Below are 23897 nucleotides of genomic sequence, written 5' to 3'. Positions count from 1 at the left end.
TTGACACCCACATTGTGAAATAAAGTAAATTTTTTAAATTTACAATTTTTTATTTTTTATTTTTATAAATTCCCATTATTGATTTTGTGACATTTATTAATATTAACATTATTAAATAAACTATTATATTTTCATCTCTAATACAATGTTGGTGGTCATTGTTATCATTGCTCCCAATTCTTCCACTATTATGTAGACATAATTATGAAAAAAAAAAAGCATTTATTAACAGGAAAATAAAAGAAAAAAAGTGTAAAAGTTATCCATAGGAATAAGGGTTAACAAAACTTTATTAATTTAAATAACAATTTCGGAAATAGTACCATCTATTTAGAACTATTTGACTTGATTTTTTATTTTAAATAAACTCAAAAGGATCGAAATAAAATTATTCTTCCAAAATCTTTGAAATAGAAATATTTAGGGATACAAATTGTTTTTCCCCTTTTAATAAATTGCGAATAATTCATATAATCAAATCACGATAACGATTCCTATTATGTCAATTTCAAACGAGCAAAAATCATACTTATCTTCGAGTATTCCCATTATGGAATTAGATACCAAAAGCATTATATGGACATTGTGGAAGAAAATGTCATATCATTGGAGGAGGCATTACTTATCAACTTCAAGTATTTTGACTATACATATAATATATAGTTGATGAAGAAGAAGAAGGCAGAGCAGCCACTGGGAATATTTCTTTATTTTTATTTTATTAGACGCAGAGAGGCAGATGATGAAGGAACTCCAACTTCCCTCCTCCCTCCTCTCTCAGTTGCCAGAAATTCCCTTCCTTCTTCTAAAAAGCACCAAACTGAACAAGGGGGGCTAGTGGGTAGTAGTGGGTTTAGAACAAGCAAACAAGAACAGTAAAAAGATGAACAAGATTCAATACCTGATCACACCAGAGGCCTATCCAAAATTGATTCCTTGTGCTAGTGGTAACTCATTCCCATAGTTGATGGTGCTGCAAATTAACATGAACATGAACAGAATTGGTCAGATTGGGTTCTCATACAACAAAACCACAAATGTCAGATTCAAGCAGGGCTAGAGGGTTTGGGTTTAAAGATCAGTTGACATCGACTGTTGTTGGAGGGCGATTCCGCTTACATCATGTCTATATTTTACTCACAATCTCACTAAGAATGTTTACTTTCTATGAGATCCCACATCGGTCAGTTGGGGATGAGAATGAAACATTCTTATTCCACATCGGTAAGTTGGGGAGGAGAACAAAACATTCTTATTCCACATCGGTAAGTTGGGGAGGAGAACAAAACATTCTTATTCCACATCGGTAAGTTGGGGGGGAGAACAAAACATTATTTATAAGGGTATGGAAACCTCTCCTAGCAGACGTGTTTTAAAAACCTTGAGGGGAAGGCCAAAAGGGAAAGTCCAAGCATACCGCTCTACCACTACCAAATAGGGTATGTGACTGGTTATTCATATATATATATATATATATATCTCGAGAAGGCAGTCGTGTTGCAGATCCTTTGGCTTTTAAGGGTTCATTCTATTGCTTAGTGGTGGCTTTTTCCCTTTTCTTGCAAACATATTTGCAACATGTCTTCTTTTAGCATATGTTGAACTGTTCTAAATTCTGTGTATAATACTTTGAGATGGAATAGACGATGAAGAATTGATAATCGGAATGATGCATACCAAGTCGAGCGTCGCATGTACTGCTTCCACGAGTCACTTCCTGCTTCACGACCACCCCCGGTGGCCTTTTCTCCTCCAAAGGCACCGCCAATTTCGGCTCCATTCGTTGGTATGTTTACGTTTACAATACCACAGTCACTCCCATGTGGTCTGCAATGAGTTTAAAAACTTGTGTATGACATAAACCATTCAAATGAACTCACAATCACTGAAAATATGATAATCACAGTTGAACAACAGCCAAGGGTATTGATAGAATTGTGATGCATAGGCTTGAAGAAGCTTAAAACACTCACCCAGTCCATTTGAAGATGATCTCGGGTCGACGTGTGAAGATAGAACTGCTTAATCCTTGCGGCACGGAGTTGTTAATTTCAATTGCCTCTTTCAAAGTCTAGGCAAAACAAAAACATTCACAATATGATGTTTTGTACTCCGACAGAACTCCTAGAACTTATGAATGGAGTCAAGAGTTCACCTTAAATTTCATGACATAAAGAACAGGTGCAAATAATTCTTCCTTTACAACATCTGCACTCGAAGAAATTTCGACGATCGTGGGCTGCACAAAGTTGCCCTCTGATTCGATAACCGAACCACCTATCACAATCTTTCCTCCCTGAACATGGAGAATACACAAACTAATTTAGAAGATAATAGCAACTTCTGTGGTTAAAGCATCACAAACTCACACAGCACAATATGCTAAGCTTTTGCTCCGTCCACGGAGCGTGAATCCAAAATCATACAAGGAGACACGAGGTCGAAAAAGAAGCTTAATAGAAATTAAAAGCAAGCTAGTTTCGAATCAAACGTGCCTGAGACTTGATGTTCTCAATTCCCTTCTCAAAATTCTTCCTCGACTCTGAAGTGTGCAATGGACCCAGTAAGATACCCTTCTCGAGAGGATTTCCAATTTTTACTTGTTTGTATACATCAACTAATTGTTCAAGTACTTTCTGATATATGCTTTCATGGAGCAGCTACAAGACAGGAAAATACAAATTCCCAGGCTTAGATACCTTCATTTTCAAATAAGTTTGTGGGAAATATAGAGAAGTATACTACCAGCCTCCGACATGTAGTGCATCGTTGTCCCGCAGTTCCAACAGCGGCGAACAGAACAGACCGAACAGCAAGTTGGATATCAGCATCATCCATGACAACAATTGCATTATTTCCACTTAATTCAAGCAAGCATTTGCCATATCTCTCATTTACAGTTTGCTGAACCATTAGACCGACCTATACTCGACACACATTATTGTTCATCAGTTATCACAGATCTAATAAAAACAAAAAAAAAACAGTCTCTAAAAACAACATGAAAAAGAGTCGAAGTCTCCTCGGACTAGTGACAAATTTACCTTGGAACTTCCAGTAAATGAAACCAAAGGAATACGCCTATCTTTTGATATTGCTTGACCAATTTCAGCACCACCGCAAAAGGATGTGAAAATTGCACCAGGTAAATTATTCTTCTCTAGAACCCCAGCTATCAACTTCGTCATGGCAATGGTGATTAAGGGCGTTGTCGGAGCGCCTTTCCTATAATAAACGATGCAGCCAGAGACATGATATTGTATATTTCATGGTGTATAAAAGATTCAAATTTTCAATGACTATATACAACAAATGAGTATGATTAGAATACTCTTTTACCATATATAATCTTTCAATTCTAAAAAGTTTTAGGGGAAAATTAAAGAGATAACTAATCAATCTTAATTTTTTAGAACAATTTTTTAGATTAAGACGAGCTATGCCCCCTCCTTCCTTCTTTGCTCCTCCCCTCCCCAGTTTAGATCATTTTCCCTCCTTCCCTCTAAAATGTACTAACAAAAACAGAATAAGAAGTTGATAGCTCACCAAACTACACAGTTTCCACAGACTAGTGCAATGCAAGCATTCCAACCTGCATGGCAACAATCAAGACAAGATTACAGATGTCATCTTCAAAGCAGATTGCAGTACATATTGTGTTGAAGTTAATTGGTATTATCTATGAAGTTATAAGCAAAGTACAAAGAAAATATTTAATAGGAATTAAACCACTCTTGTAAGGAATTTCGAGAAAAAGGTAAAACTCTTTGTAGTAATATAACGATTCTAATACAGGTGACTGTGTCCACGTGCCTACCTCTAAGTACAAAATTGAATGCAATGGAATATCATAACGATCCATCCTCGATATTGATACAACATAAAGATATAATCGTGCAATTTCTAAATTGCGTGACTTACCAAGAACAGCACAAGGAAAGTTGAAAGCTGTAATAACACCAACTATTCCAAGAGGGTTCCACATCTGTAAATAGAATTGATATTCAGAAAGGGAAATTTATGACAGTCATTACAGATGAATTTAGAAGAAAAAATTAAATATAAAAACGCACCTCCATCATTACATGATTTGGACCTGTTAAAAAGTAAATGTGATTAGAAATTCAATTTGCAGATATTAAACATTAGAAACCCAATGAATATCAATTTAAGTTTAAAAGAGGAAGAACTCAGAAAATAGATAACATCGAATGATTTGTGATATCCAAGATTAGCTTACGCTCGGATGGTATTACTGATCCGTTCAATTGACGACTTAGACCAACAGAAAAGTCACACATGTCAATAATTTCCTGCAATAAACTTCCATTATCAAAAGGGGGGAATCTACAGCATCATATAGTGAGATATGGCACATTAACACATTTACACACGAGGATGAAGAAGCATTAGACGGATAAATGATATAACCCATCAACCTGCCTATGGGCCACCGGCCATCAGCACGTGCACATAAAAGAGGCATCCAGCCAATAATGTATGCAGGCTACTGAAAAAGAAACATACCTGAACTTCTCCGATCCCTTCGGGAAGTATCTTTCCCATCTCAAGAGACACAAGGCGACCAAGCTGATGGAGTTTGGCTCTTAGTGCATCCCCTATCTGTCTAACAATATCTCCTCTTTTGGGTGCAGGAACCTGTAACAGATGAAAAGCAAGCCAGGAAAAAGGCCAATTCTGAAGCTAGGGAAGGATGTGCCATCAACATTATATAAAACAACAGGCCAACGAGAATTAAAGTTCGATTCGATTCGATTCGATTCGATTCGTATCAAGGCAATCTAACCTGCATCCATATTTTTGCAGCTTCATTGCATGCCTGCAAGCCCTCCTCATAATCTTGAGTGGAAGCCTCCACTACTTCAGCAATTACCTAGGTAAAAACGAGACAATTTGTCGTTAACATTAAACAATAGTAAGTAAATTCAACAATCTGCAGATCCCAATTAAGAGTTCAGATGCTCCTCATCATTGATTGTGCTTGCAGGGAATGTTCCTCCCAGCAAACATGATTAAAAGACAGCCAACAGCCAAAATGATTATAAACTAATCGACATTCTTCACCAAAATTAAGCCAGAAATATCTACATAACCATAAACGAATGTTCTTCAGCAAGGAATGAAACAAAAATTATGACGAACTACACATTATAAATCTTTTTAAAAAGAGAAGAACAAGAGATACGGTCGGTGTTGCGAACGTTTAATCAATAGAAACCTGATTATTAGCAGGGTTCGAAGAGGAAACTACAGGGCCATTTCCCTTCCAGGCGCCATTGACGTAACACCCCAAATTGCGAGGACCAAGACCGATCTCACTAAAAAACTCATACTCCTTGGCCAATCCCATCTCTGCAAAACTAAAATCTCTCTTTAATCAAACGAGAAGTTGAACAGCAGAGAGAGAGAGAGAGAGAGAGAGTCAAGAAACTTAATGGGAGATTCGTAATGTTCTTAAGGAATGGAATCGATTACCTGCAAGAAGTTAAATCCAGAGAGAAATGGAAGTTTTGGCAGTTTATGGTACGAGTCTAATCGTCACTGTCGAGAAATTGCAATAGAAAATGAACAAATGCAACCAATAAATATCACAGAGACGTGAAAGAATCGAAAACGTTTAAGATAGGGATGAACACAATTCATCAATTTTTATAATTGCTTTAACCTTTATCAAATCAACGATGATGTGGCTCTCTGCATCTCAATCTGATCTCCTTTCGTTAACCATAACAACAACAACCCTAAAAAGGGAAGAAAAATTAAACTTCGCTTTAGGGAATCATTTGCACGCAAAAGTCCATCGATTACTGAGAAAAATAATATTATACAGGGAATCAACAGTTTACAGATCGATTTCGATTTGGAAATTGCTCGCATTTCTTGAAACTTACCTCTCTTGACTGAGAGATTAATGAATTTGATACAAATCTGCTTCGCAAACGTGCAATGGAATGGATTGGTTGTTACTCAACGAGCTCGATGGTTCAATAAATAGGAGATGCGTTCTGTACTTGTCGTCTTCAGCTGAATTTTCTCACTGAATTGTGTGTTTGCCTGAAACGACATGTCGTAGTTTCCTCAGGTTGAGTGTTTGCCTCCGTAATTTTATCGAAATTTCTTTTTTATTTTTTAATCATAACTTTTATGAAACCATATATTTACATTTATGTGAACTAAAACATTTTAAAACATAATGATAATAATAATAATAATATATATATATATATATATATAGATTAAAATTTTAAGATTGTTATATAGAACTATATTATAATATATTTTTATTTATAAAATATTGTTGTATTTATTAGAATATTTTTACGTTTGTTTAATATGAATTATACCGAAAATGCAATTATCTATTAAAAATTAGTTGAAAGGAATATTTTTTTAAAATATTATTGGAAAGGAATATTTTTTAAATATAAATTAAAAAATTGTGACATTTGTATTTTTTTTAAATTTAATCCCATACAATGGAAATAAAAAACTAAAAATAAATGGATAAATCAATGGTGATAGCACCGGTGGTCCAAGGTGGATAATCCTCGATCTATATGTGATTCCAACAATGATGTCATGTTTATGAACCAATATCATAAGCTGTCATATTACCAATATCTTGTAAAGTGTCTCATCAATTATAATCTGTGTCTCAAATAAATAAGTGCTTATAATTCAATTTCTCTGGTCTCGTGACCCTTAAATGTTTTGTTTGATAAAAAAAAGCTTGCTATTTATTTTATTTATTAGTATTGCATGCTTTTATTTAATTAAATTTTTTTTTAGCACATATGAATTAAAAAATTGAATTTGTGATTTCTTATTGGAAAATATATTTCAATAAATTTAGTTATAAAATTATTAAAAAATATTTAGTTATTTGTAAATATAAAAGCTCAACAACCTAAATTGTTGAGAGAATATTAAATATTAGATAAATATAACTGTCTTGTCATATAACTCAATAAAAAGACTAAATTAATATGTTGAAACTTGAATAATTAGACGAGGGCTAATTAATGATTAATAATTAATTTTATCCTAGCTTTATCTTAATTGATTGTATTGTATATTTTTTTTTAACTATATCAAAGTTTAATTATCAATTTGATTTTTTTTTTAAATTAAAAGGGTAATTTATCATGGATTATTGACGATATAATAACAAATTTTTATTTATTTAAAATGTATAATATAATAACAAATTCATATATATCTGAAATTTAAAAAAAAAAAAAAATTTTTGAGAATGGAATATTAAAACTTTATAATGAATCAGAGATTCTTTCGTAAAGAATCTTCTATCTAAAAAAAATAGTATATAAATGAGTCAAGACTATTCTGGATAATATAAAATTATAGTTAAGAAAAATTTAAAAATTAAATAATTATCGTCTATATCAACTACTAGTTCAAGATAAGCAGTCAGCGTAATGTCTATTTAACCTATAGGTCCAAAGTCCTGTAGGGGTCAAAGAACGAGAATCTCCATTAAAATAAGGAATGAGCGAAAAGAAAATTCTCTCTAATTATATAGAGCTTGGGACGATAATTATATTTATTTATTTAGGTGTATATATATAAATTATATAGGTAGAATGGGATGTTTTATATACAATTTTTAATATAAAGTATTCGTTAAAAAAAATAATGAAAATGAATATTTAAAAAAAAATATAAAAGGAAAAAGGCGGGGTTTTGAACGGACCTAATAATGTAATAATTTAAAATCTGGAAAAGAGAAATAATATTTTAAGATGACACATGGGACTCGTGAAATACGTAACACAATCGCGTACATTAATAATAAATCTATAAATAGTAATTAAAAAAAAAAAGAATAATCTGACGTGGAATAAAGTGGGCCTAATAAAGTTGTAATGGGTTTATCAAATTTATTTGAGTCTCCAGTGGGCTTCGGACTTCTCATCTCCAATCACAGAACAAGGTTCTTCAATGGCGAATTTCCATCGATGTTCTTCTGTTTTCTTCTTCTTCTTCTTCCTCTGTTTTCTCCCTGTAATTTTCTCTCGATCGCCGGATAAGCAAGAGACTTTTATCGTTCACGTATCTAAATTGGAGAAGCCTTCTCTGTTCTCCTCTCATTATCGCTGGCACTCGTCAATTCTCGATTCACTCTCTCCTTCTTCTCGTCCGAGGAAGCTTCTTTACAACTACGAACGTGCCGTTAATGGTTTCGCCGCACGCATCACGGATGCTCAGGCGGCGGAGTTGCGTCGTGTTCCAGGTGTTGTTTCGGTGATTCCGGATCGGATGCGTCAGCTTCATACGACTCGGACGCCTCATTTTTTAGGTCTGGCGGATAACCTAGGGCTTTGGCCTGACACTAATTATGCGGATGATGTGATTATTGGCGTTCTTGATACCGGAATTTGGCCGGAGCGGCCGAGTTTCTCTGATGAGGGTTTGTCTCCGGTGCCGGCAAGTTGGAAAGGAACCTGCGAGGCTGGGGAGGGATTTTCGGCTACGACCTGTAATCGGAAGATTATTGGTGCGAGAGCGTTCTTTCACGGATACGAATCTAATATAGGAAGACCGCTTCACGGTTTGTCCGATTTCAAATCTGCTAGGGATTCGGATGGCCATGGAACTCACACGGCCTCTACGGCTGCAGGTTCGTTCGTTAAGAATGCTAGTTTTTTCCAATACGCTCGTGGAGAAGCCAGAGGCATGGCGAGCAGAGCTCGTATCGCTGCCTACAAGATCTGCTGGGAATTTGGTTGTTACGATTCTGACATCCTCGCCGCTATGGATCAGGCGATTGCCGATGGAGTCCACATCATCTCTCTCTCAGTCGGATCCTCGGGCCGTGCCCCTGCCTACTATCGAGATTCTATCGCAATCGGAGCGTTTGGCGCGATGCAGCACGGCATTGTCGTCTCTTGCTCCGCCGGAAACTCCGGTCCCGGTCCTTACACGGCTGTGAATATCGCTCCATGGATCCTCACTGTTGGTGCATCCACAATTGACAGGGAGTTTCTTGCCGATGTGATTCTTGGAGACGGTAGGGTTTTCAGCGGCGTGTCTCTCTACTCCGGAGATCCTCTTGGCGATTCCAAACTTCCGCTGGTCTACGGTGGAGATTGCGGTAATAGGTATTGTTATTCTGGATCCCTCGATCCGTCAAAAGTTGCCGGGAAAATTGTCGTGTGCGATCGAGGAGGGAACGCCAGAGTCGCCAAAGGAAGCGCCGTGAAATCCGCCGGTGGTCTTGGTGTGATACTCGCCAACACGGAGGAAAACGGCGAAGAGCTCTTAGCAGATTCTCATCTTATTCCGGGAACAATGATTGGAGAAATCGCCGGTAACAAGCTTAGAGACTACATCCATTCGGATCCGAATCCATCTGCAACAATCGTGTTTCGAGGAACTATTATTAGCGATTCGCCGCCGTCTCCGAGAGTCGCCGCCTTCTCCAGCCGTGGTCCGAACTACCGAACGGCGGAGATTCTGAAACCGGACGTTATAGCTCCAGGAGTTAACATTTTGGCTGGCTGGAGCGGCTACAACAGTCCGTCTAGTCTAAGCATCGATACTCGAAGAGTTGAGTTCAATATCATCTCTGGAACTTCAATGTCCTGCCCTCACGTCAGCGGCGTCGCTGCATTGCTCCGGAAGGCTTTTCCGACATGGACACCGGCAGCAATCAAATCTGCTCTGATCACCACTTCTTACTCCTTGGACACTTCCGGCCGCCCAATCAAAGATCTCTCCACCAGCAACGACTCAAATCCGTTCGTCCATGGCGGCGGCCATATCGATCCCAACAAAGCTCTGAATCCAGGCCTGATATATGATCTCAATCCTCAGGACTACGTTTCATTTCTCTGCTCAATCGGTTACGATTCTAGACAAATAGCTGTTTTCGTGAAGGATTCTTCATACTCTAACCTATGTGAACACAAATTGAGCAATCCCGGCAATCTGAACTACCCATCATTCGCGGTCGTGTTCACTTCCAACGGCGAGGAGGTGGTGAAATATACAAGAACTGTCACAAATGTAGGAGATGAAGCCGATGCTGTTTATGAAGTGAAAGTAGAAGCCCCACAAGGCGTTGAAATCAGTGTTCTTCCAAACAAACTGGAGTTCAGCGCAAAGAAGACAACACAGTCTTATGAGATTACATTCACCAAAATCAGTGGATTCAAGAACTCAGCAAGCTTCGGATCAATTCAATGGAGTGATGGAAGTCACATCGTTAGGAGTCCAATTGCTGTCTCATTCAACACTGCATCCATAGCTTCGATGTAAGTATCATTTATTGGTTTTGAGTTTTGAGTAGGATCTTTGAGAGTGCAACATTCTCCTCTTTCTGTACAGTACAATGTTAGGAGATTGCACTGTTCATTTGGATTGTTCTGAATCCTTCCATATGAAACAATATATGAAGCTTTATAATAATCTTCCCTAATGGGTAGCGTAGCTTCATCTCTGAATCTGAAAATTATTGGCTTCATTTGATGATCCTCCTCCTCCTCCTCCTCAAGACAATCTGAGAAACTGTTTTGGACATGTTTGGAATGAATTTCAAGCAGGATCTTAGTCTTATGAGGTTAATCTCTCCATTAAAATAGATTCTTGCTGCTTGATAGTTGAAACACAGTTGAATCAGGAGGGGGGAGCCAGACTGAAATTTCATCCTTTCTCTAATTTCTTGAATTCTTCTGAAGCATTGGGATGAAATTTCATCCAAGTTCTGTTTGGATGAAAATGAAATTTCTGCATACTTTCCTCCCCCCTCCCTCTCTTTAGGGCTTTCATTTTTCAGTTTCTTTTTGAAATTGATATGCTTAAAGCTAAATGCTCAAGTCTCTTTAAGTAGTTGGATTGGGCCATCTAGAACACTTCAGAAGTAAGGTTGCATTTAACCAATGGATTTGGTTATCAATTCTTTTAAACCTCCTTCCTTCCTATATACTTCATGTTTCATTTTAATTTTTACTTTCAATTTGGGCTAAACTTTATGTGTTTTCTTCCATTTTTTCTTAATCCAAATGTTAATGAAATCATACGAATATAGCCCAAATTAGGAAGATCAAGGAACTACGTAGAATCTATGTTCAAACATTTAATCCTTCTATTTTACATTTATAATGTCTCAAAATCTCTCATTTCAATGTGTTTTTGATGTCTTTTTTCATGCCTAGGACCAAATCTTTCTCTCTTCTAACTTGGTGCCACGATGATTGGCTAAGTAATAGTATTTAATTACTTTAAAAAAAAAAAGTCTCCTTCCAACTTGTTCTTATCATATTTCTTTGTTTTCAATGAAACAAAAGGAAAACATTTAGCTGACTTTGTTGTTGAGATTTGGTATGAAAATTCTTTAATTTTGCAAAACTAAAGAAGGGAGAGCCACAAAGAAAGACTTTATTGATTATAGCAAAAATAAAAATAAAAATAAATAAATAAAGACTTTTGTAAAACTAAATAAAAAAGATAAAAATAAATAAATACGACCAAATTCAATTTTCATGTAATAAATTCAGCTGCCTCTAATCTAATAAGAACTAGTATCCTTATGACCAAATAAAGACTAGATCTTGACCTCGATAAAACCAATCAATTCATATCATTTGTATCGTAAAGTTAATCTTTAATATTTTAACATGTATGAATAATTATAAAGTTAGTGATTTATTGTGATTATATAAATAATAACAAAAACTTTTTAAAACTCAATTCATTCATATTTTAAGTGAATCAAGTCATCTATCGAATTAGGTGAATTGGGTATTACTTTTCTAATCAATAATTTCATTATTTTAAGATTTGAACAAATCTAATTCATCGAGAAATATTATATAATTAATCATAATATAGTTCAACATTTAAAAGCCTTTCCAAGATTGAATCTCATCCCACAAATTCTCTTTGTATATATAATTAAAAAAAGTATACAATAGGTGTGAATAATAAAGTCATAAATATAACTACCGTTTGTAACGACTCAGGCCCACCGCTAGCGGATATTGTCTTCTTTGGGATTTTCCTTTCGTGCTTCCACTCAAAGCTTTAAAACGTGCTGGGAAAGGTTTCCACACCCTTATAAATGATGGTTTGTTCTTCTCCCCAACCACACTCTTTCCTTCCTCCCATGTGGGACTGCTTCCTCGCTCGTGATCAAAATTAACAAAAAAAAAAAAATGATAATAAAAAGTATGAAAATAGTATTTAAAACTTAAATTTATAAAAAAGAAAATAGAATATAAAGGCTAATTAGAGCTAGTTTATATATATATATATATATATATGAACTTTTTTTTTCTCACTCAAAAGCTAATTGATTCATTAAACAAAAACCAACTTGCAAACCCCAAAATAATAAAATGGCTAATTTAATTTTCACAAAGTCCAAACAATTCCCCAAAATCCCCAAAGAAACATTATAAATAGGGCCGCAGCCCTCAAATCTCTCCCACACTTCCCCATGGCTCAGTCTTATGAATCACAGCTACAAGACGAGGCTCAACCCCTCCTCCTCTCCGGCCACCGTCGACCGTTGCGCCGGTGGATCCATCTGCGGAGGAAGAAGCTGTCGACGGCCCGCCTCGGTGGCAGAAGGCCGCCACGAGCGGCGGTGATTTGGAGGTCGATTAGGGAAGTTCGAATGAGAAAGTGGTTGATGAAGGTCCGATGCGATTGTAAGGTGAAAAAGATGAATGAGTTGTTTGGCAAAGACAATGGCGGTTTCAATGGCTTTCTTAAAAGGATTCTAATGGAGATTTCTTCCGCTGTTCCTGTTCTTGGCGCTTCTCGCTTTATATAATCATTCCTTTAATCGAGCTTATTACGATGTCATAATCATTTATTTTAGTACCGAGAATTGAACCTCTCACCTTGTAGTTCTAACATTCTCGACTACTAAGTTATTTTTGTCATCTATGATAATAGTGAAGTATTATTGAGCAATTCACGTGTCACGTTGAGATGGATGACTTATATTTTTCAACGAGATCATACTTGTTGACCTCCGATCAAACTATGAGCATGAATAGCTTATGTTCTTCTACGAGATCACACTTGTTGACCTCTGATCAAACTACGAGCATGAATAAGTATGCGGATTCGACACGTGATGACTTTGACATTCCTCTACAACATAGCAACATTACTATGAAGTTCTTATGATTGAGCCACCAAAAAGAAAGGTGCATGATGTTGGTGTAAATAACGACTTTCAATTCTTTTAAACCTTTTATAGTCCTTCTATTATCAAGATTGCTCTTATTCGAACGTGGTCTTAATTCATTCATGTATCATTTTTTTATTGAGCCTCAAAATTTTAGAAATTTTATACAAATGTCAATAAAACGTAGCTATCACATAGTCAACACATTATTTATATGACTCGGGGGAATTTGACCGAGAAGTTATCAAGATTTTTAAATTTAAAACAAAAGTACATATATAGTAATAATTGAAAATGGATCATATCCAACAAATGCTAATTACTTAATCATTTAGATGATGATTAACCCACTCATTAATTTTACATTAATTATAATTACCTCTTAGTTTAATTTGCAAGCTAATTACAGATTTTTTATTTATTCTTGATTCATGATGAGATAATATTAATTTGTCATGCTCAGAAGTTAGAAATAAGTGGGCCAAGATGTCAATTTCAAGGGCCCGTTAAAATTCGCTAATGGGCTTCAGGGCCCACGTCTTGCTGGGCTTACGTTCTACAAAAGCTTCTCAGGCCCGTATGATATAGGATTGATGTTCGGGTTTTTGTTAAGGATAAATTAATAAAAATATATTTTAACATTCAAAATTTTCAATAATAATTTTAAAAATACAGTTTTGAATAAAAAAATTTAGTATTTATGCAAAAATACCGTTCAAATTTTAAAAAATTTCATTAATAATTTTATCTTGTGAAATAAAAATATCTATAAATTTATAAATTTTTAAAAAGTAGTATTAACACTCTTTACCTTTATAAAAAAAAATATTAAAAAGATCTTAATGTCAATATATAAATGGAAACCATTTATTTACCTCTTATAAATCATTCTTAAAATTAAAGGGTATTAATGACAATTCCATAAAATAATATTTTAAAATAAAAAAGTATTTAAAATGTCTTTTTTGTAGTTTTTAATTTTTTTAAAGTATTTACGAAACTTCTAAAAACACAAGAACTATTTTTTTAAAAAAAATATTTTTAAATTTTAGGATGTGTTTTAAATTCTATTAAAAGTTTTTAAAGTAATTTTTAAATAAGGTATTATTAATTCCCTTCAAAATTAATGCTACCATATTTAAATTTTTTTTTTTTGAAAGCTTAAAAGGTATTTTTGAACTCTTATCAAGTTTAAAATATTAATGAATTTTTGAGACGATTAAATGTATTTTTATTAGTTTAAGCTATTTTTAATATAGGGTTTTTAAAAATATTTTGAAAATTAGTAGAGAGAATATTATATTATTTTTTTTTAATAAATAATAATAAAATAATTATACTTTTCAAATCATCATTCTTAAACTACAAAGCAAGGTGGGCCCTAATCATAGTGCATCAGAATTTAATTTAGAATTAAGTAATAAAAAAACTAAATATGTGTGTGTTTAATTATAAAATTAGGGAAGATTTTATTATCTTAGCTGGCTATGCGATAATGATTGGGAAATCGTAATGATAAAGATTATGACTTTAAAGTATAAGAAATGATAATTATTAAAAAGTAAAGTGAATAATAATAATTTTAAATAAATAAAAAAAAACGATAACACGTGGCTATATAGATTTAATAATATGAAAAGAAATGGACATACAAATGGTTGGCTACTTCAAATGAGTAGCTTTTGAATTACTTGGAATGACCCAGCATGGTTTTTTAGAAATTTGGTTTAAAGATGTTTATGAAAATGGAGTAAATTGGCTAACATGTCGTACTAATAAATAAAAGTTTGACTTGTCATTACCGGCTTAAAGACATCTTCCAAAGTGGCAAACTCGTCATTATCGACTTAAAAATATCTCTCAAAGTGGCAACTAGACGTAGCTAGTTAAATACATAAGTATTAAAAATAAACACGTTTCCAGATATAGCATGTCTATATAGTCTTTAGTAAGATGGGCATTGGAGACTGAAAAATCAAGTCGACCAACATAAATGAATCGAATCGACTTCGGTCAATAGTTTTGAAGATATTTTCAATTGGAGTTAGGTTTGTTTATAGTAAAACTAACTCATCAAATGGTTATTAGCTTCACTAAGAACTCAAACCAACCCAATAAATTTGAGGGTGTTTTCTATTGGGATTGACATTATATATATGTGTATATATATAGTAAAACTAACACATCGGTCAGTCATTATCTTCATTACGAACTCAAACCAACTCAATAGGCTTGAAGGTGTTTTCTATCGGAGTAAGCTTTATATACCGTAAAACTGACCCAATTAATCATTAGTTTGATTAAGAACTCAAACTAATCCAACATGTTTGAGGGTGTTTTCTATTGAAGTTAGCTTTATATGTAGTAAAACTGACACATCAGTCGGACATTCACTTCATTAAGAACTCGAACTCGAATCCAACCTAACCGACAAAAGAAAAAAGAGAAGCAAGCAACAACACCTTGGAAAGACAGTGTCTTCATGTAATTTTTTTGGACCATTTCCTCTGTCTCCCTCTCCTCATTGTTATTCGTTTTGTTTCTTCTTCTTTTCTTCTACTTTTCTTTTTCTTTCATTCTAGTACCATTTTTTTAATGTTGAGTCTGCTTGCTCCACGTAAACGACCAATCTTCGGGGTAGTCGATTAGTTTGTATACCCAAACTCTTCAAAAATGACAAAAATTGACCAATACACCCAACGTTTTAGTAGAGCTTTAAATGGGCTATTCAAGGCTTCAACAACCACTATATATACATGCGTGTTTTTTTATATACACTAAAATATATTTATGCTAGTAATAATATAGCTAAATATAGGAAAGATATAAATATATAGCTATTTAATATTTACCAGGATGTAAGGGTTGGCTTGAATGATTTTGCCTAAAGATATGAATCCTTTAGCCTTTGATAATCTTCTTCTAGCATTTATAAGTGTTTAACCAAACCATATTATTATTACTAGACTATTTGAAAAATAATATCAAGATATTATCAGAAGGTTCAAGTCTTCGTAGTCATTTCTCACACGTTGAACTTGTAAAAAGAAAAAAGTTCTCTTAAAACGTGTGGACGGTGAGATCTGGGAAAGAAAAAAGCTGCTCTCTTTCTCTCTCTAAATTGTATAAAAAAGAGAACCCAGTGGCGAGGCCAATCAATTAGACTCTTTTGTTCCCTCTAAGAACACTCTCTTCCAACCTCCGTTTTCCCCCTATATTTTCTCCAAAAGAAACCAACTTCCCAGTTCCAAAACAAGTAGGAGAGAGAAGTAAAGGCGTGTGTGTTTGGAGAGGATGGCACTAGCAAATGAAACTATGGGATCATCTTTTCTTCACAAAACATCTTTGGTTTCTCAGTCCAAGTTGTTTCAAAGAGGCTATCTCGAGAAGCAGTTCAGGCCATTTGGGGTTGTTCCAATGGAGAAGAAGAGGATTGTGATGAATTTAAGGAAGGCTGTGAACGGCCCTGTGGCTGCAATTAGTGAGGATTTGGTTAAGGCTGTGCCCTTGGCTGAGAAGCCAGTCAAGTTCAAGGTCAGAGCTGTTGTAACTATCAGAAACAAGAACAAGGAAGACATTAAAGAGACGATTGTTAAGAATTTGGATGCTTTCACTGATAGGATTGGCCAGAATGTTGTTCTACAACTTATCAGCACTGAAATTGACCCAAGTGAGCCATTTTTTTTTCCCTCTTTTCTTTTTTCAATTTCTGGGTGTTCTATGTTCAAGATTTCCTCATGTTTACTTCTTCCCTGACTAGAGTAGATTTATATTTTACTTAACTCAATTTGATTTGAATCATTGAAGAAACAAACACTCCAAAGAAAAGCAACGAAGCAGTATTGAAGGATTGGTCAAAGAAAACTAATCTAAAAGTCGAGAAGGTAAATTACATAGCAGAATTTTTACTGACCTCGGATTTTGGAGAGCCTGGAGCGATCACAATTACCAACAAGCACCAGCAGGAGTTTTTCTTGGAGACTATCACGATCGAGCAATTGGCAAGCGATCCTATTCATTTTCCCTGCAATTCCTGGGTTCAGTCCAGAAAAGATCACCCTGCAAAAAGGATATTTTTCTCTAATAAGGTAAGTTTTTTTACCCCTGTTACTTTTTCTTTCTCAGTTCAGCTTTTGTAATTTGTCTTCAACTAATAATACAGACCTTTATGAGATAATGCTAGTAAAAGCTGATGTGATGTGTTCTTACATAGTTTTGTTCTTAAATGACTCCACTTCCTCTTGTCATTGTAATGAATGACAATACAATCCTCTTTAACATAGACTATTGGGCGGTGAAAAGAAATGGGGGAAATTTGTAGCCATTTCTTTTCCGTTTGAAACTCTTCTTTCATTTCTTTCATTCCTTTCTACAGTCTTGAATCTGCCACACTATTTGATAAGATTGCCTGTGGACCCAGAACTCAACCTACCTAACTACGCTTAAACAGGCCACCACTTGCACCTATTAATATCATTCAAAATCTAAACCAGAATTTTAAAAGTATGATTAAGAAATGGTAAAATCCAAGCACAATTTTCAAAAGTAGAAAACTAAGTACCAAATAATTATCAAACCAGCAATCATAAATGAGGGAAAACAATTTCAAATCGAAAATGGCTACGATTATAAACGAACCTTCCTAGAAAATGACATATTGTCTTCTATTCTTGTTCTGTGGATTTTTTTTAAGGTTATCTAATGTGTTATACAATTCTGCAGTCTTATCTACCAGGTGAGACGCCTGCAGGGATTAAAGCATTAAGAGAACAAGAACTTAAAGACATTAGAGGTGATGGGAAAGGGGAGAGGAAACTGTCTGATCGAGTATATGACTTTGACGTGTACAACGACTTGGGAAATCCAGACAAAGGAATAGAATTTTCTCGCCCAAGGCTTGGTGGTGAGAAAATTCCATATCCTAGAAGGTGTCGCACTGGACGTGCCCCGTCCGATACAGGTAAAATCCGACACCGACACCGACACCGACGTTTGCAATAGTAACAATATCTAGCAAAGGCTATACAAAAGCCATATCTAATAATTGTATATACTACTACAGATATAACAGCAGAGAGTCGAGTTGAGAAACCGTTACCCATGTACGTGCCAAGAGATGAACAATTTGAGGAGTCTAAGCAAACCACTTTCTCTCTTGGGAGGCTTAAGGCAGTTCTTTACAACTTAATTCCATCTCTCAAAGCCAGCATTCTGTCAAATAAACATGATTTCCATGGGTTTTCAGATATTGACAGCCTTTACAGTAAAGGGGTGCTCCTTAAATTAGGCTTACAAGATAAACTCCTGAAGAAGCTACCACTGCCAAGGGTTGTAAGTGAATCCAGCCAAGGACTGCTACGATACAACACACCCAAGATCCTTTCCAGTAAGTGATATCATCAGCCTTCAAAAGAATTACTCATAAATGCATACAATTGGCTAGCATCATCATACCTGTAGTTTGCCAAAAGCTCATCTAATTAGATAATCTAGATGGGGATAGACTACTTTTCTAATGAAGATTCAAATAAACTGTTTTACAGAGTTGGATTAATCCCAGTTAATGAAATAGAATAATCTATTCAACTTTGGTAAACTCAGAAAGCTACCTTCATTGACAGGCATTGCCATATGCAAATTGACAAACCCAATCATTCATAAATTTGACCATTTGTGTGTCATGTCAATTGCAGAGGACAAGTTTGCCTGGCTACGAGATGATGAATTTGGCCGCCAAGCAATAGCAGGAGTTAACCCAGTCAACATTGAGAGGCTCAAGGTTTTCCCTCCAGTGAGCAACCTTGATCCCGACGTTTATGGTCCACAGGAATCTGCCCTTAAAGAAGAACACATTCTTGGCCAACTTAATGGGATGACTGTGCAGCAGGTGAATTATTACTCCAAGATGTTGACCCATCACTCTGATTTTTTTCAAATCCTAACAATATCTTGCCTCAAATTGCTTTGATTGTTACAGGCATTGGATGAAAAAAAATTGTTCATAGTGGATTACCATGATGTTTACCTTCCATTTATTGATCGGATCAACGCTCTCGACGGCCGGAAAACATATGCAACTCGCACAATCTTCTTCTTGACTCCACTTGGAACTCTCAAACCTATCGCCATAGAGCTTAGCCTTCCATCAACAGCGCCAAGTTCTCGATCGAAGCGTGTCGTGACTCCACCTGTTGAAGCTACAAGCAATTGGATATGGCAGCTCGCTAAGGCTCACGTCTGCTCCAACGACGCCGGAGTTCATCAACTTGTTAACCACTGGTAATTGAGCGAACTCTTAAAAAGAAGAGAGGGATTGAGCTTTCTGATGACTAAAAATGGCTTACTGTTGATCACAGGTTGAGAACGCATGCGAGCTTAGAGCCATTTATACTGGCAGCACATAGGCAACTAAGCGCAATGCACCCAATCTTCAAGCTCTTAGACCCACACATGCGATACACAATGGAGATCAATGCATTGGCGCGCCAAAGCCTGATCAACGGCGAAGGAGTGATCGAGTCTTGCTTCACTCCAGGCCGCTACTGCATGGAGATCAGCGCTGCGGCGTACAAGAACTTTTGGCGCTTCGACATGGAAGGTCTTCCTGCCGATCTCATACGCAGGGGAATGGCCGAACCGGACCCCACAAAGCCCCATGGACTCAAGCTTTTGATCGAGGACTATCCATACGCTAGCGATGGACTTCTAATTTGGGACGCAATCGAGAGTTGGGTTAAGACCTATGTGACACATTACTATCCAAACGCCAATATCATCCGCGAAGATGAAGAGTTGCAGACCTGGTACAGGGAGTCCGTCAATGTAGGGCACGCTGATCTCCGCCATGAAACCTGGTGGCCGCAATTGAACAACAGCGACGATCTCGTCTCGATTCTCACGACACTCATCTGGCTCTCGTCGGCACAACACGCAGCGCTGAACTTCGGCCAGTATCCGTACGGAGGCTACGTACCGAACCGGCCGCCATTGATGCGGCGGCTGATCCCCGACGAAAACGATCCAGAGTATGCGATCTTTCTAAACGACCCTCAGAAGTATTTCTTGTCGGCATTGCCAAGCGTGCTGCAGGCGACGAAGTTCATGGCGGTGGTGGACACATTGTCAACGCACTCGCCGGACGAGGAGTACCTCGGAGAAAGGCAGCAGCCATCGATTTGGACAGGGGACGCGGAGATGGTGGAGGCATTCTACGAATTCTCAGCGGAAATCGGACGCATCGAGAAGGAGATCGACAGAAGAAATTCCGACGGACGGCTGAAGAACCGATGCGGCGCCGGTGTTTTGGCGTATGAACTGCTAGCGCCGAGCTCGGAACCGGGAGTCACTTGCCGAGGAGTTCCGAATAGCGTGTCGATTTGATGCCACTCCCGCCATTGTTGAGCCTAAGACTCTTATTCATTTAAAATTATGATATAATTTAAATATTTAAAAAGAGTATATTTAGATTTAGGGATATAGCATTGATGTGATCAACTATATTAAAATAAGCCATAAAGTTTGTTCTATAGTATGTATAAAATGCATTAAGTTTACTTAAAGACTTTATGTAATTTTTATTTTATAATATAGTTTTTATATTGTAAATTTGCCTCGAACAAAATTATCAAAAACACTTTATTTAATTTACATGAAGTAAATGTTTGATATATATAGCTTTTTTTCGGTCAGATAAAGGGAGTCAGGGACATAATTATTTTCTCTATTCCCACTTAATATAAATATATTTTTAACACTTTATTAAAAAAAAAAAAAAAAAACTAGCTTGTTACATTACTTTATTAGTTTATTAGTATTTTTTTTATTTATAATTTATTAATAAATATTATATTGAAAAATGAAAACTCGATCCCCACGAATTTCTCGCGATGAATCTTCGTCCCGATCTTCGCAAAAATGGAGAAGCAATGTGAGAAATGAAATAGGTGGCAGGATGGGAATGAGTATCGCTTCCCCGTCCTCATTCCGTCGACATCTCTAACCCTATGCCCGAAATTTATATCAAGATTTGGAATTCGTATTTTACATCTCATTTTCCCGAGGGTCGTTCCTACACGTTTTGTTCTCATTCACATATTTACTATAAATTTTTTTAAGAAATCACCTCACGTAGAATTATTTCAAGCAAAAACATGTTTAATTTTGATACACGTGTTATCTTTAAAAGTAAAACTATAACTCAAACAACAATGCTATCGATCTCGATCTCAACCTCGACGACGGTATCGGAAGCCTGTGGCTGCAACCTTCTCGATCCCGACGACGGCTCTCCGCTCTCTTACCATCCCATCTCGACGTCTATGTTCATCTTCTTCTCTACATCGTCTTCCCTTTCGATCCCTTCACTTGGGACAACATACACAAATGGCTCAGTTAAGAACTCTTTCATGTTAAGAACAGGCTCCAAATCCTTAACCACTGAGCTCATTGAGGGCCTGCATTTTGGGTGGTGGCTAAGGCAACTATAAGCTATTGCAGCCACTTTTTTAGCCCCTTCATTTGAGTATAGCCCCTCCAGCCTTGGATCAATGATCTTCTCAAGTTTGTGGTGATCTTTCAAGAGATGCTTTCCCCAAGCCACCAAGTTCCGTTCTCGGCTCGGGCGACTCTTGTCGACCCGTTAGCAACTCCAATAGAAACACTCCAAAAAGCTGAATACATCGCTCATTGTTGACAAATGACCTAAAAAAACAGAAGTTTGATCAGATATGACTGCTGCGAGTTCTTTTTTATTTAACGGCTAGTTATGAACCTGTCATGATGTATACTGGGTCTGCATAACCTTCAGTTCCCATTATTCGGGTCGATATATGTGTATCGTCTTCATTGGGATCGTTTATAGCTAACCCGAAATCTGAAAGCTTGGGATTATAGTCCTGAAAGAAGACGACAACAATGACGATATAAGTTACCGTGTTGTTTTTAGTTATGTCAATGTGAGATCCCACATCGATGGGACAGAAGAACGAAACAATCTTTATAAGGGTGTGGAAATCTCTCTCTAACTGACGTGTTTTAAAACTTTGAGGGGGAGCCCGAAAGGAAAAGTCTAAAGAAGACAATATTTGCTAGTGGTGAGCTTGGGCTGTTACAAATGGTATCAGAGCCATACATCAAACGAGTATCAGCGAGGATGCTGGACCCTGAAGGGGATAGATTGTGAGATCCCACATCGATTGGGGAGGGGAACTCTTTATAAGGGTGTAGACGTCGGTCCCCGAAGAGGGGTGGATTGTGAGATACCACATCAATTGGAGAGGGGAACAAAACACTCTTTATAATGGTATGGAAACCCTCCCTAGCAAACGCGTTTTAAAATCTTGAGGAGAAGTCCAGAATGGAAAGTCCAAAGAGGACAATATCTATTAGCGTTGAACTTGGACTGTTACAAATAGTATCGAAGCCAAACATTGGACGAGTGCCAGGGAGGATGCTGAAATTTTTATATGGGTGTGGAAACTTCTCCCTAGAAGACACGTTTTAAAACCTTGAGGGGAAACTCGAAAGAGAAAGTCCAAAGAGGACAATATCTGCTAACAGTGGACTTAAGTGGTTACAAATGGCATAAGAACCAGACACCGGACAAGTGCCAACGAGGACGCTGGACTCTTTATAAGGGTGTGGAAACCTCTCTCTAGCAAACGCGTTTTAAAGCCTAGAAGGGAAAGCCTAAGAAGGACAATATTGCAAACGGTGGGCTCGAGCAGTTATTGTGAATCTCTCAGAGAGTTTAATTAAGAAGAGAGTGGCATTACCGAGTCAAGTAAGATATTCGAAGCCTTGAAATCCCGAAAAACGATCGGCCTTTCCACTTTGTGCAGAAAATCAAGCCCTTTTGCCGATCCTAATGCAATCTTCATCCTTTGTAACCACGTCAAATTCGAAACATAACAATCTAAACACAAAAAAACATCATTAGATCCATTACAAAAAGAACCAAATAAAAAACAGAGCTGCCTCTTGAGTCACCTTTAAACAACAAATTCTCCAAGTTGCCTCCTTCAAGATATTCATAAACAAGAACCCTCTGTTCATCTTCAACGCAATACCCAATCAAATTAACAACATTTGGGTGTCTCAATTGCCCAAGAAAGAACACTTCAGCCTGCAAAAAACACACCAAAAACTCACTCACAACCCACAAATGGCACCCAAAAGCTTCAAGAACAGATACCCACCAGCCATTCCCTATGGCCTTGAGAGCCATCCAAGTCCAAAACCTTGACAGCCACATGCTGGGACATCAAACCAGGCTTGAAATGCTCATCAATGAAGCCTTTAAACACAGGCCCAAATCCACCCTCACCCAAATAGTTGCTTTTGGTGAAGTTTCCAGTGAGCTCTGTAAGCTCTTTAATGGTGAAAATTTGAAGATTTGAAGCGTTGGAAGAGTTTGAAAGATGGGTAATGACTGAGAGAGATGATCTAACGCTCATATCAGAAAGTGATGAGATTCTTCTAAGGGAGATTTTGTTTGAAGTTTGATACTCAGCAGCCCCTGTGAGCTGCTTCTTTGGCTTCAAGCAATTGGGTAGCAGATGTTTCAAAGGGAATGCCTTTTTCAAACCCATAGTTTATTGAAGAGTTCTTTGTTCTTGGAGGATTTTGATTTTTTACACATAAATTTGGGGACAAATCCATGGGTTTATATGGTGTCTCAAGAATTGGGGTCTAAATGGTTAAGTCAACTCACATTTTT

The 23897-nt window shown here is 36.6% G+C and overlaps 3 protein-coding genes, 1 long non-coding RNA gene and 1 pseudogene across 9 annotated transcripts; 2 read left to right on the top strand and 3 right to left on the bottom strand.

Moving 5' to 3' along the window:
- Positions 1-552: 552 nt before the first annotated feature.
- On the bottom strand, positions 553-6022 carry LOC111455986 (aldehyde dehydrogenase family 7 member B4). Of its 6 annotated transcripts, none has more exons than XM_023097659.1 (18): positions 5912-6017; positions 5687-5758; positions 5497-5562; positions 5240-5373; positions 4808-4894; positions 4528-4659; positions 4241-4313; positions 4074-4096; positions 3922-3985; positions 3547-3592; positions 3045-3225; positions 2746-2922; positions 2496-2660; positions 2156-2296; positions 1974-2071; positions 1678-1827; positions 902-973; positions 553-805 (listed from the first exon to the last, which is right to left on the bottom strand). In XM_023097659.1, the coding sequence occupies exons 4-17, from the start codon at positions 5369-5371 to the stop codon at positions 919-921; spliced, it is 1524 nt and encodes a 507-aa protein (XP_022953427.1). In that variant the 5' UTR covers positions 5372-5373; positions 5497-5562; positions 5687-5758; positions 5912-6017; the 3' UTR covers positions 553-805; positions 902-918. The 6 variants fall into 6 exon arrangements, with proteins under 6 accessions (XP_022953427.1, XP_022953430.1, XP_022953429.1 ...); XM_023097662.1 differs by having other exon boundaries at positions 557-834; XM_023097661.1 differs by having other exon boundaries at positions 557-820.
- Positions 6023-7936: 1914 nt separating this feature from the next.
- Positions 7937-10504, top strand: LOC111456188 (subtilisin-like protease SBT1.4). The gene has a single exon (XM_023097981.1). The coding sequence runs from the start codon at positions 7981-7983 to the stop codon at positions 10297-10299; it is 2319 nt and encodes a 772-aa protein (XP_022953749.1). The 5' UTR covers positions 7937-7980; the 3' UTR covers positions 10300-10504.
- A 5248-nt stretch (positions 10505-15752) lies between these two features.
- On the bottom strand, positions 15753-17176 carry LOC111456144. Its single transcript, XR_002712700.1, has 2 exons — positions 17094-17176; positions 15753-15845 (listed from the first exon to the last, which is right to left on the bottom strand). It is a non-coding gene; the product is annotated as an uncharacterized LOC111456144 (long non-coding RNA).
- On the top strand, positions 16098-20751 carry LOC111456143 (linoleate 13S-lipoxygenase 3-1, chloroplastic-like). Its single transcript, XM_023097923.1, has 7 exons — positions 16098-16850; positions 16988-17268; positions 17903-18140; positions 18243-18566; positions 18874-19067; positions 19158-19459; positions 19537-20751. The coding sequence occupies exons 1-7, from the start codon at positions 16475-16477 to the stop codon at positions 20558-20560; spliced, it is 2739 nt and encodes a 912-aa protein (XP_022953691.1). The 5' UTR covers positions 16098-16474; the 3' UTR covers positions 20561-20751.
- A 619-nt stretch (positions 20752-21370) lies between these two features.
- On the bottom strand, positions 21371-23769 carry LOC111456337 (annotated as a pseudogene).
- Between the last annotated feature and the right edge of the window lie 128 nt (positions 23770-23897).

This window comes from Cucurbita moschata, unplaced genomic scaffold, assembly GCF_002738365.1.
Source record: "Cucurbita moschata cultivar Rifu unplaced genomic scaffold, Cmos_1.0 Cmo_Scf00018, whole genome shotgun sequence".
In the NCBI taxonomy this organism is placed as follows: domain Eukaryota; kingdom Viridiplantae; phylum Streptophyta; class Magnoliopsida; order Cucurbitales; family Cucurbitaceae; genus Cucurbita; species Cucurbita moschata.
Note: the sequence above shows the minus strand (reverse complement) of the source record. Positions and strands in the feature narration are given on the sequence as shown.

What these genes read in the sequence shown, in the direction of transcription:
- LOC111455986 (XM_023097659.1), bottom strand. Translation starts at nt 5,371, where the DNA reads ATGGGATTGGCCAAGGAGTATGAGTTTTTTAGTGAGATCGGTCTTGGT. An exon ending in CGAACCCTGCTAATAATCAG is followed by an intron (nt 4,895 to 5,239) that starts GTTTCTATTGAT and finishes GTTTTTACCTAG; the next exon opens with GTAATTGCTGAAGTAGTGGA. An exon ending in TTGAGAACATCAAGTCTCAG is followed by an intron (nt 2,297 to 2,495) that starts GCACGTTTGATT and finishes CTCCATGTTCAG; the next exon opens with GGAGGAAAGATTGTGATAGG.
- LOC111456188 (XM_023097981.1), top strand. Translation starts at nt 7,981, where the DNA reads ATGGCGAATTTCCATCGATGTTCTTCTGTTTTCTTCTTCTTCTTCTTC.
- LOC111456143 (XM_023097923.1), top strand. Translation starts at nt 16,475, where the DNA reads ATGGCACTAGCAAATGAAACTATGGGATCATCTTTTCTTCACAAAACA. An exon ending in CAGCACTGAAATTGACCCAA is followed by an intron (nt 16,851 to 16,987) that starts GTGAGCCATTTT and finishes GAATCATTGAAG; the next exon opens with AAACAAACACTCCAAAGAAA. An exon ending in GGATATTTTTCTCTAATAAG is followed by an intron (nt 17,269 to 17,902) that starts GTAAGTTTTTTT and finishes ACAATTCTGCAG; the next exon opens with TCTTATCTACCAGGTGAGAC.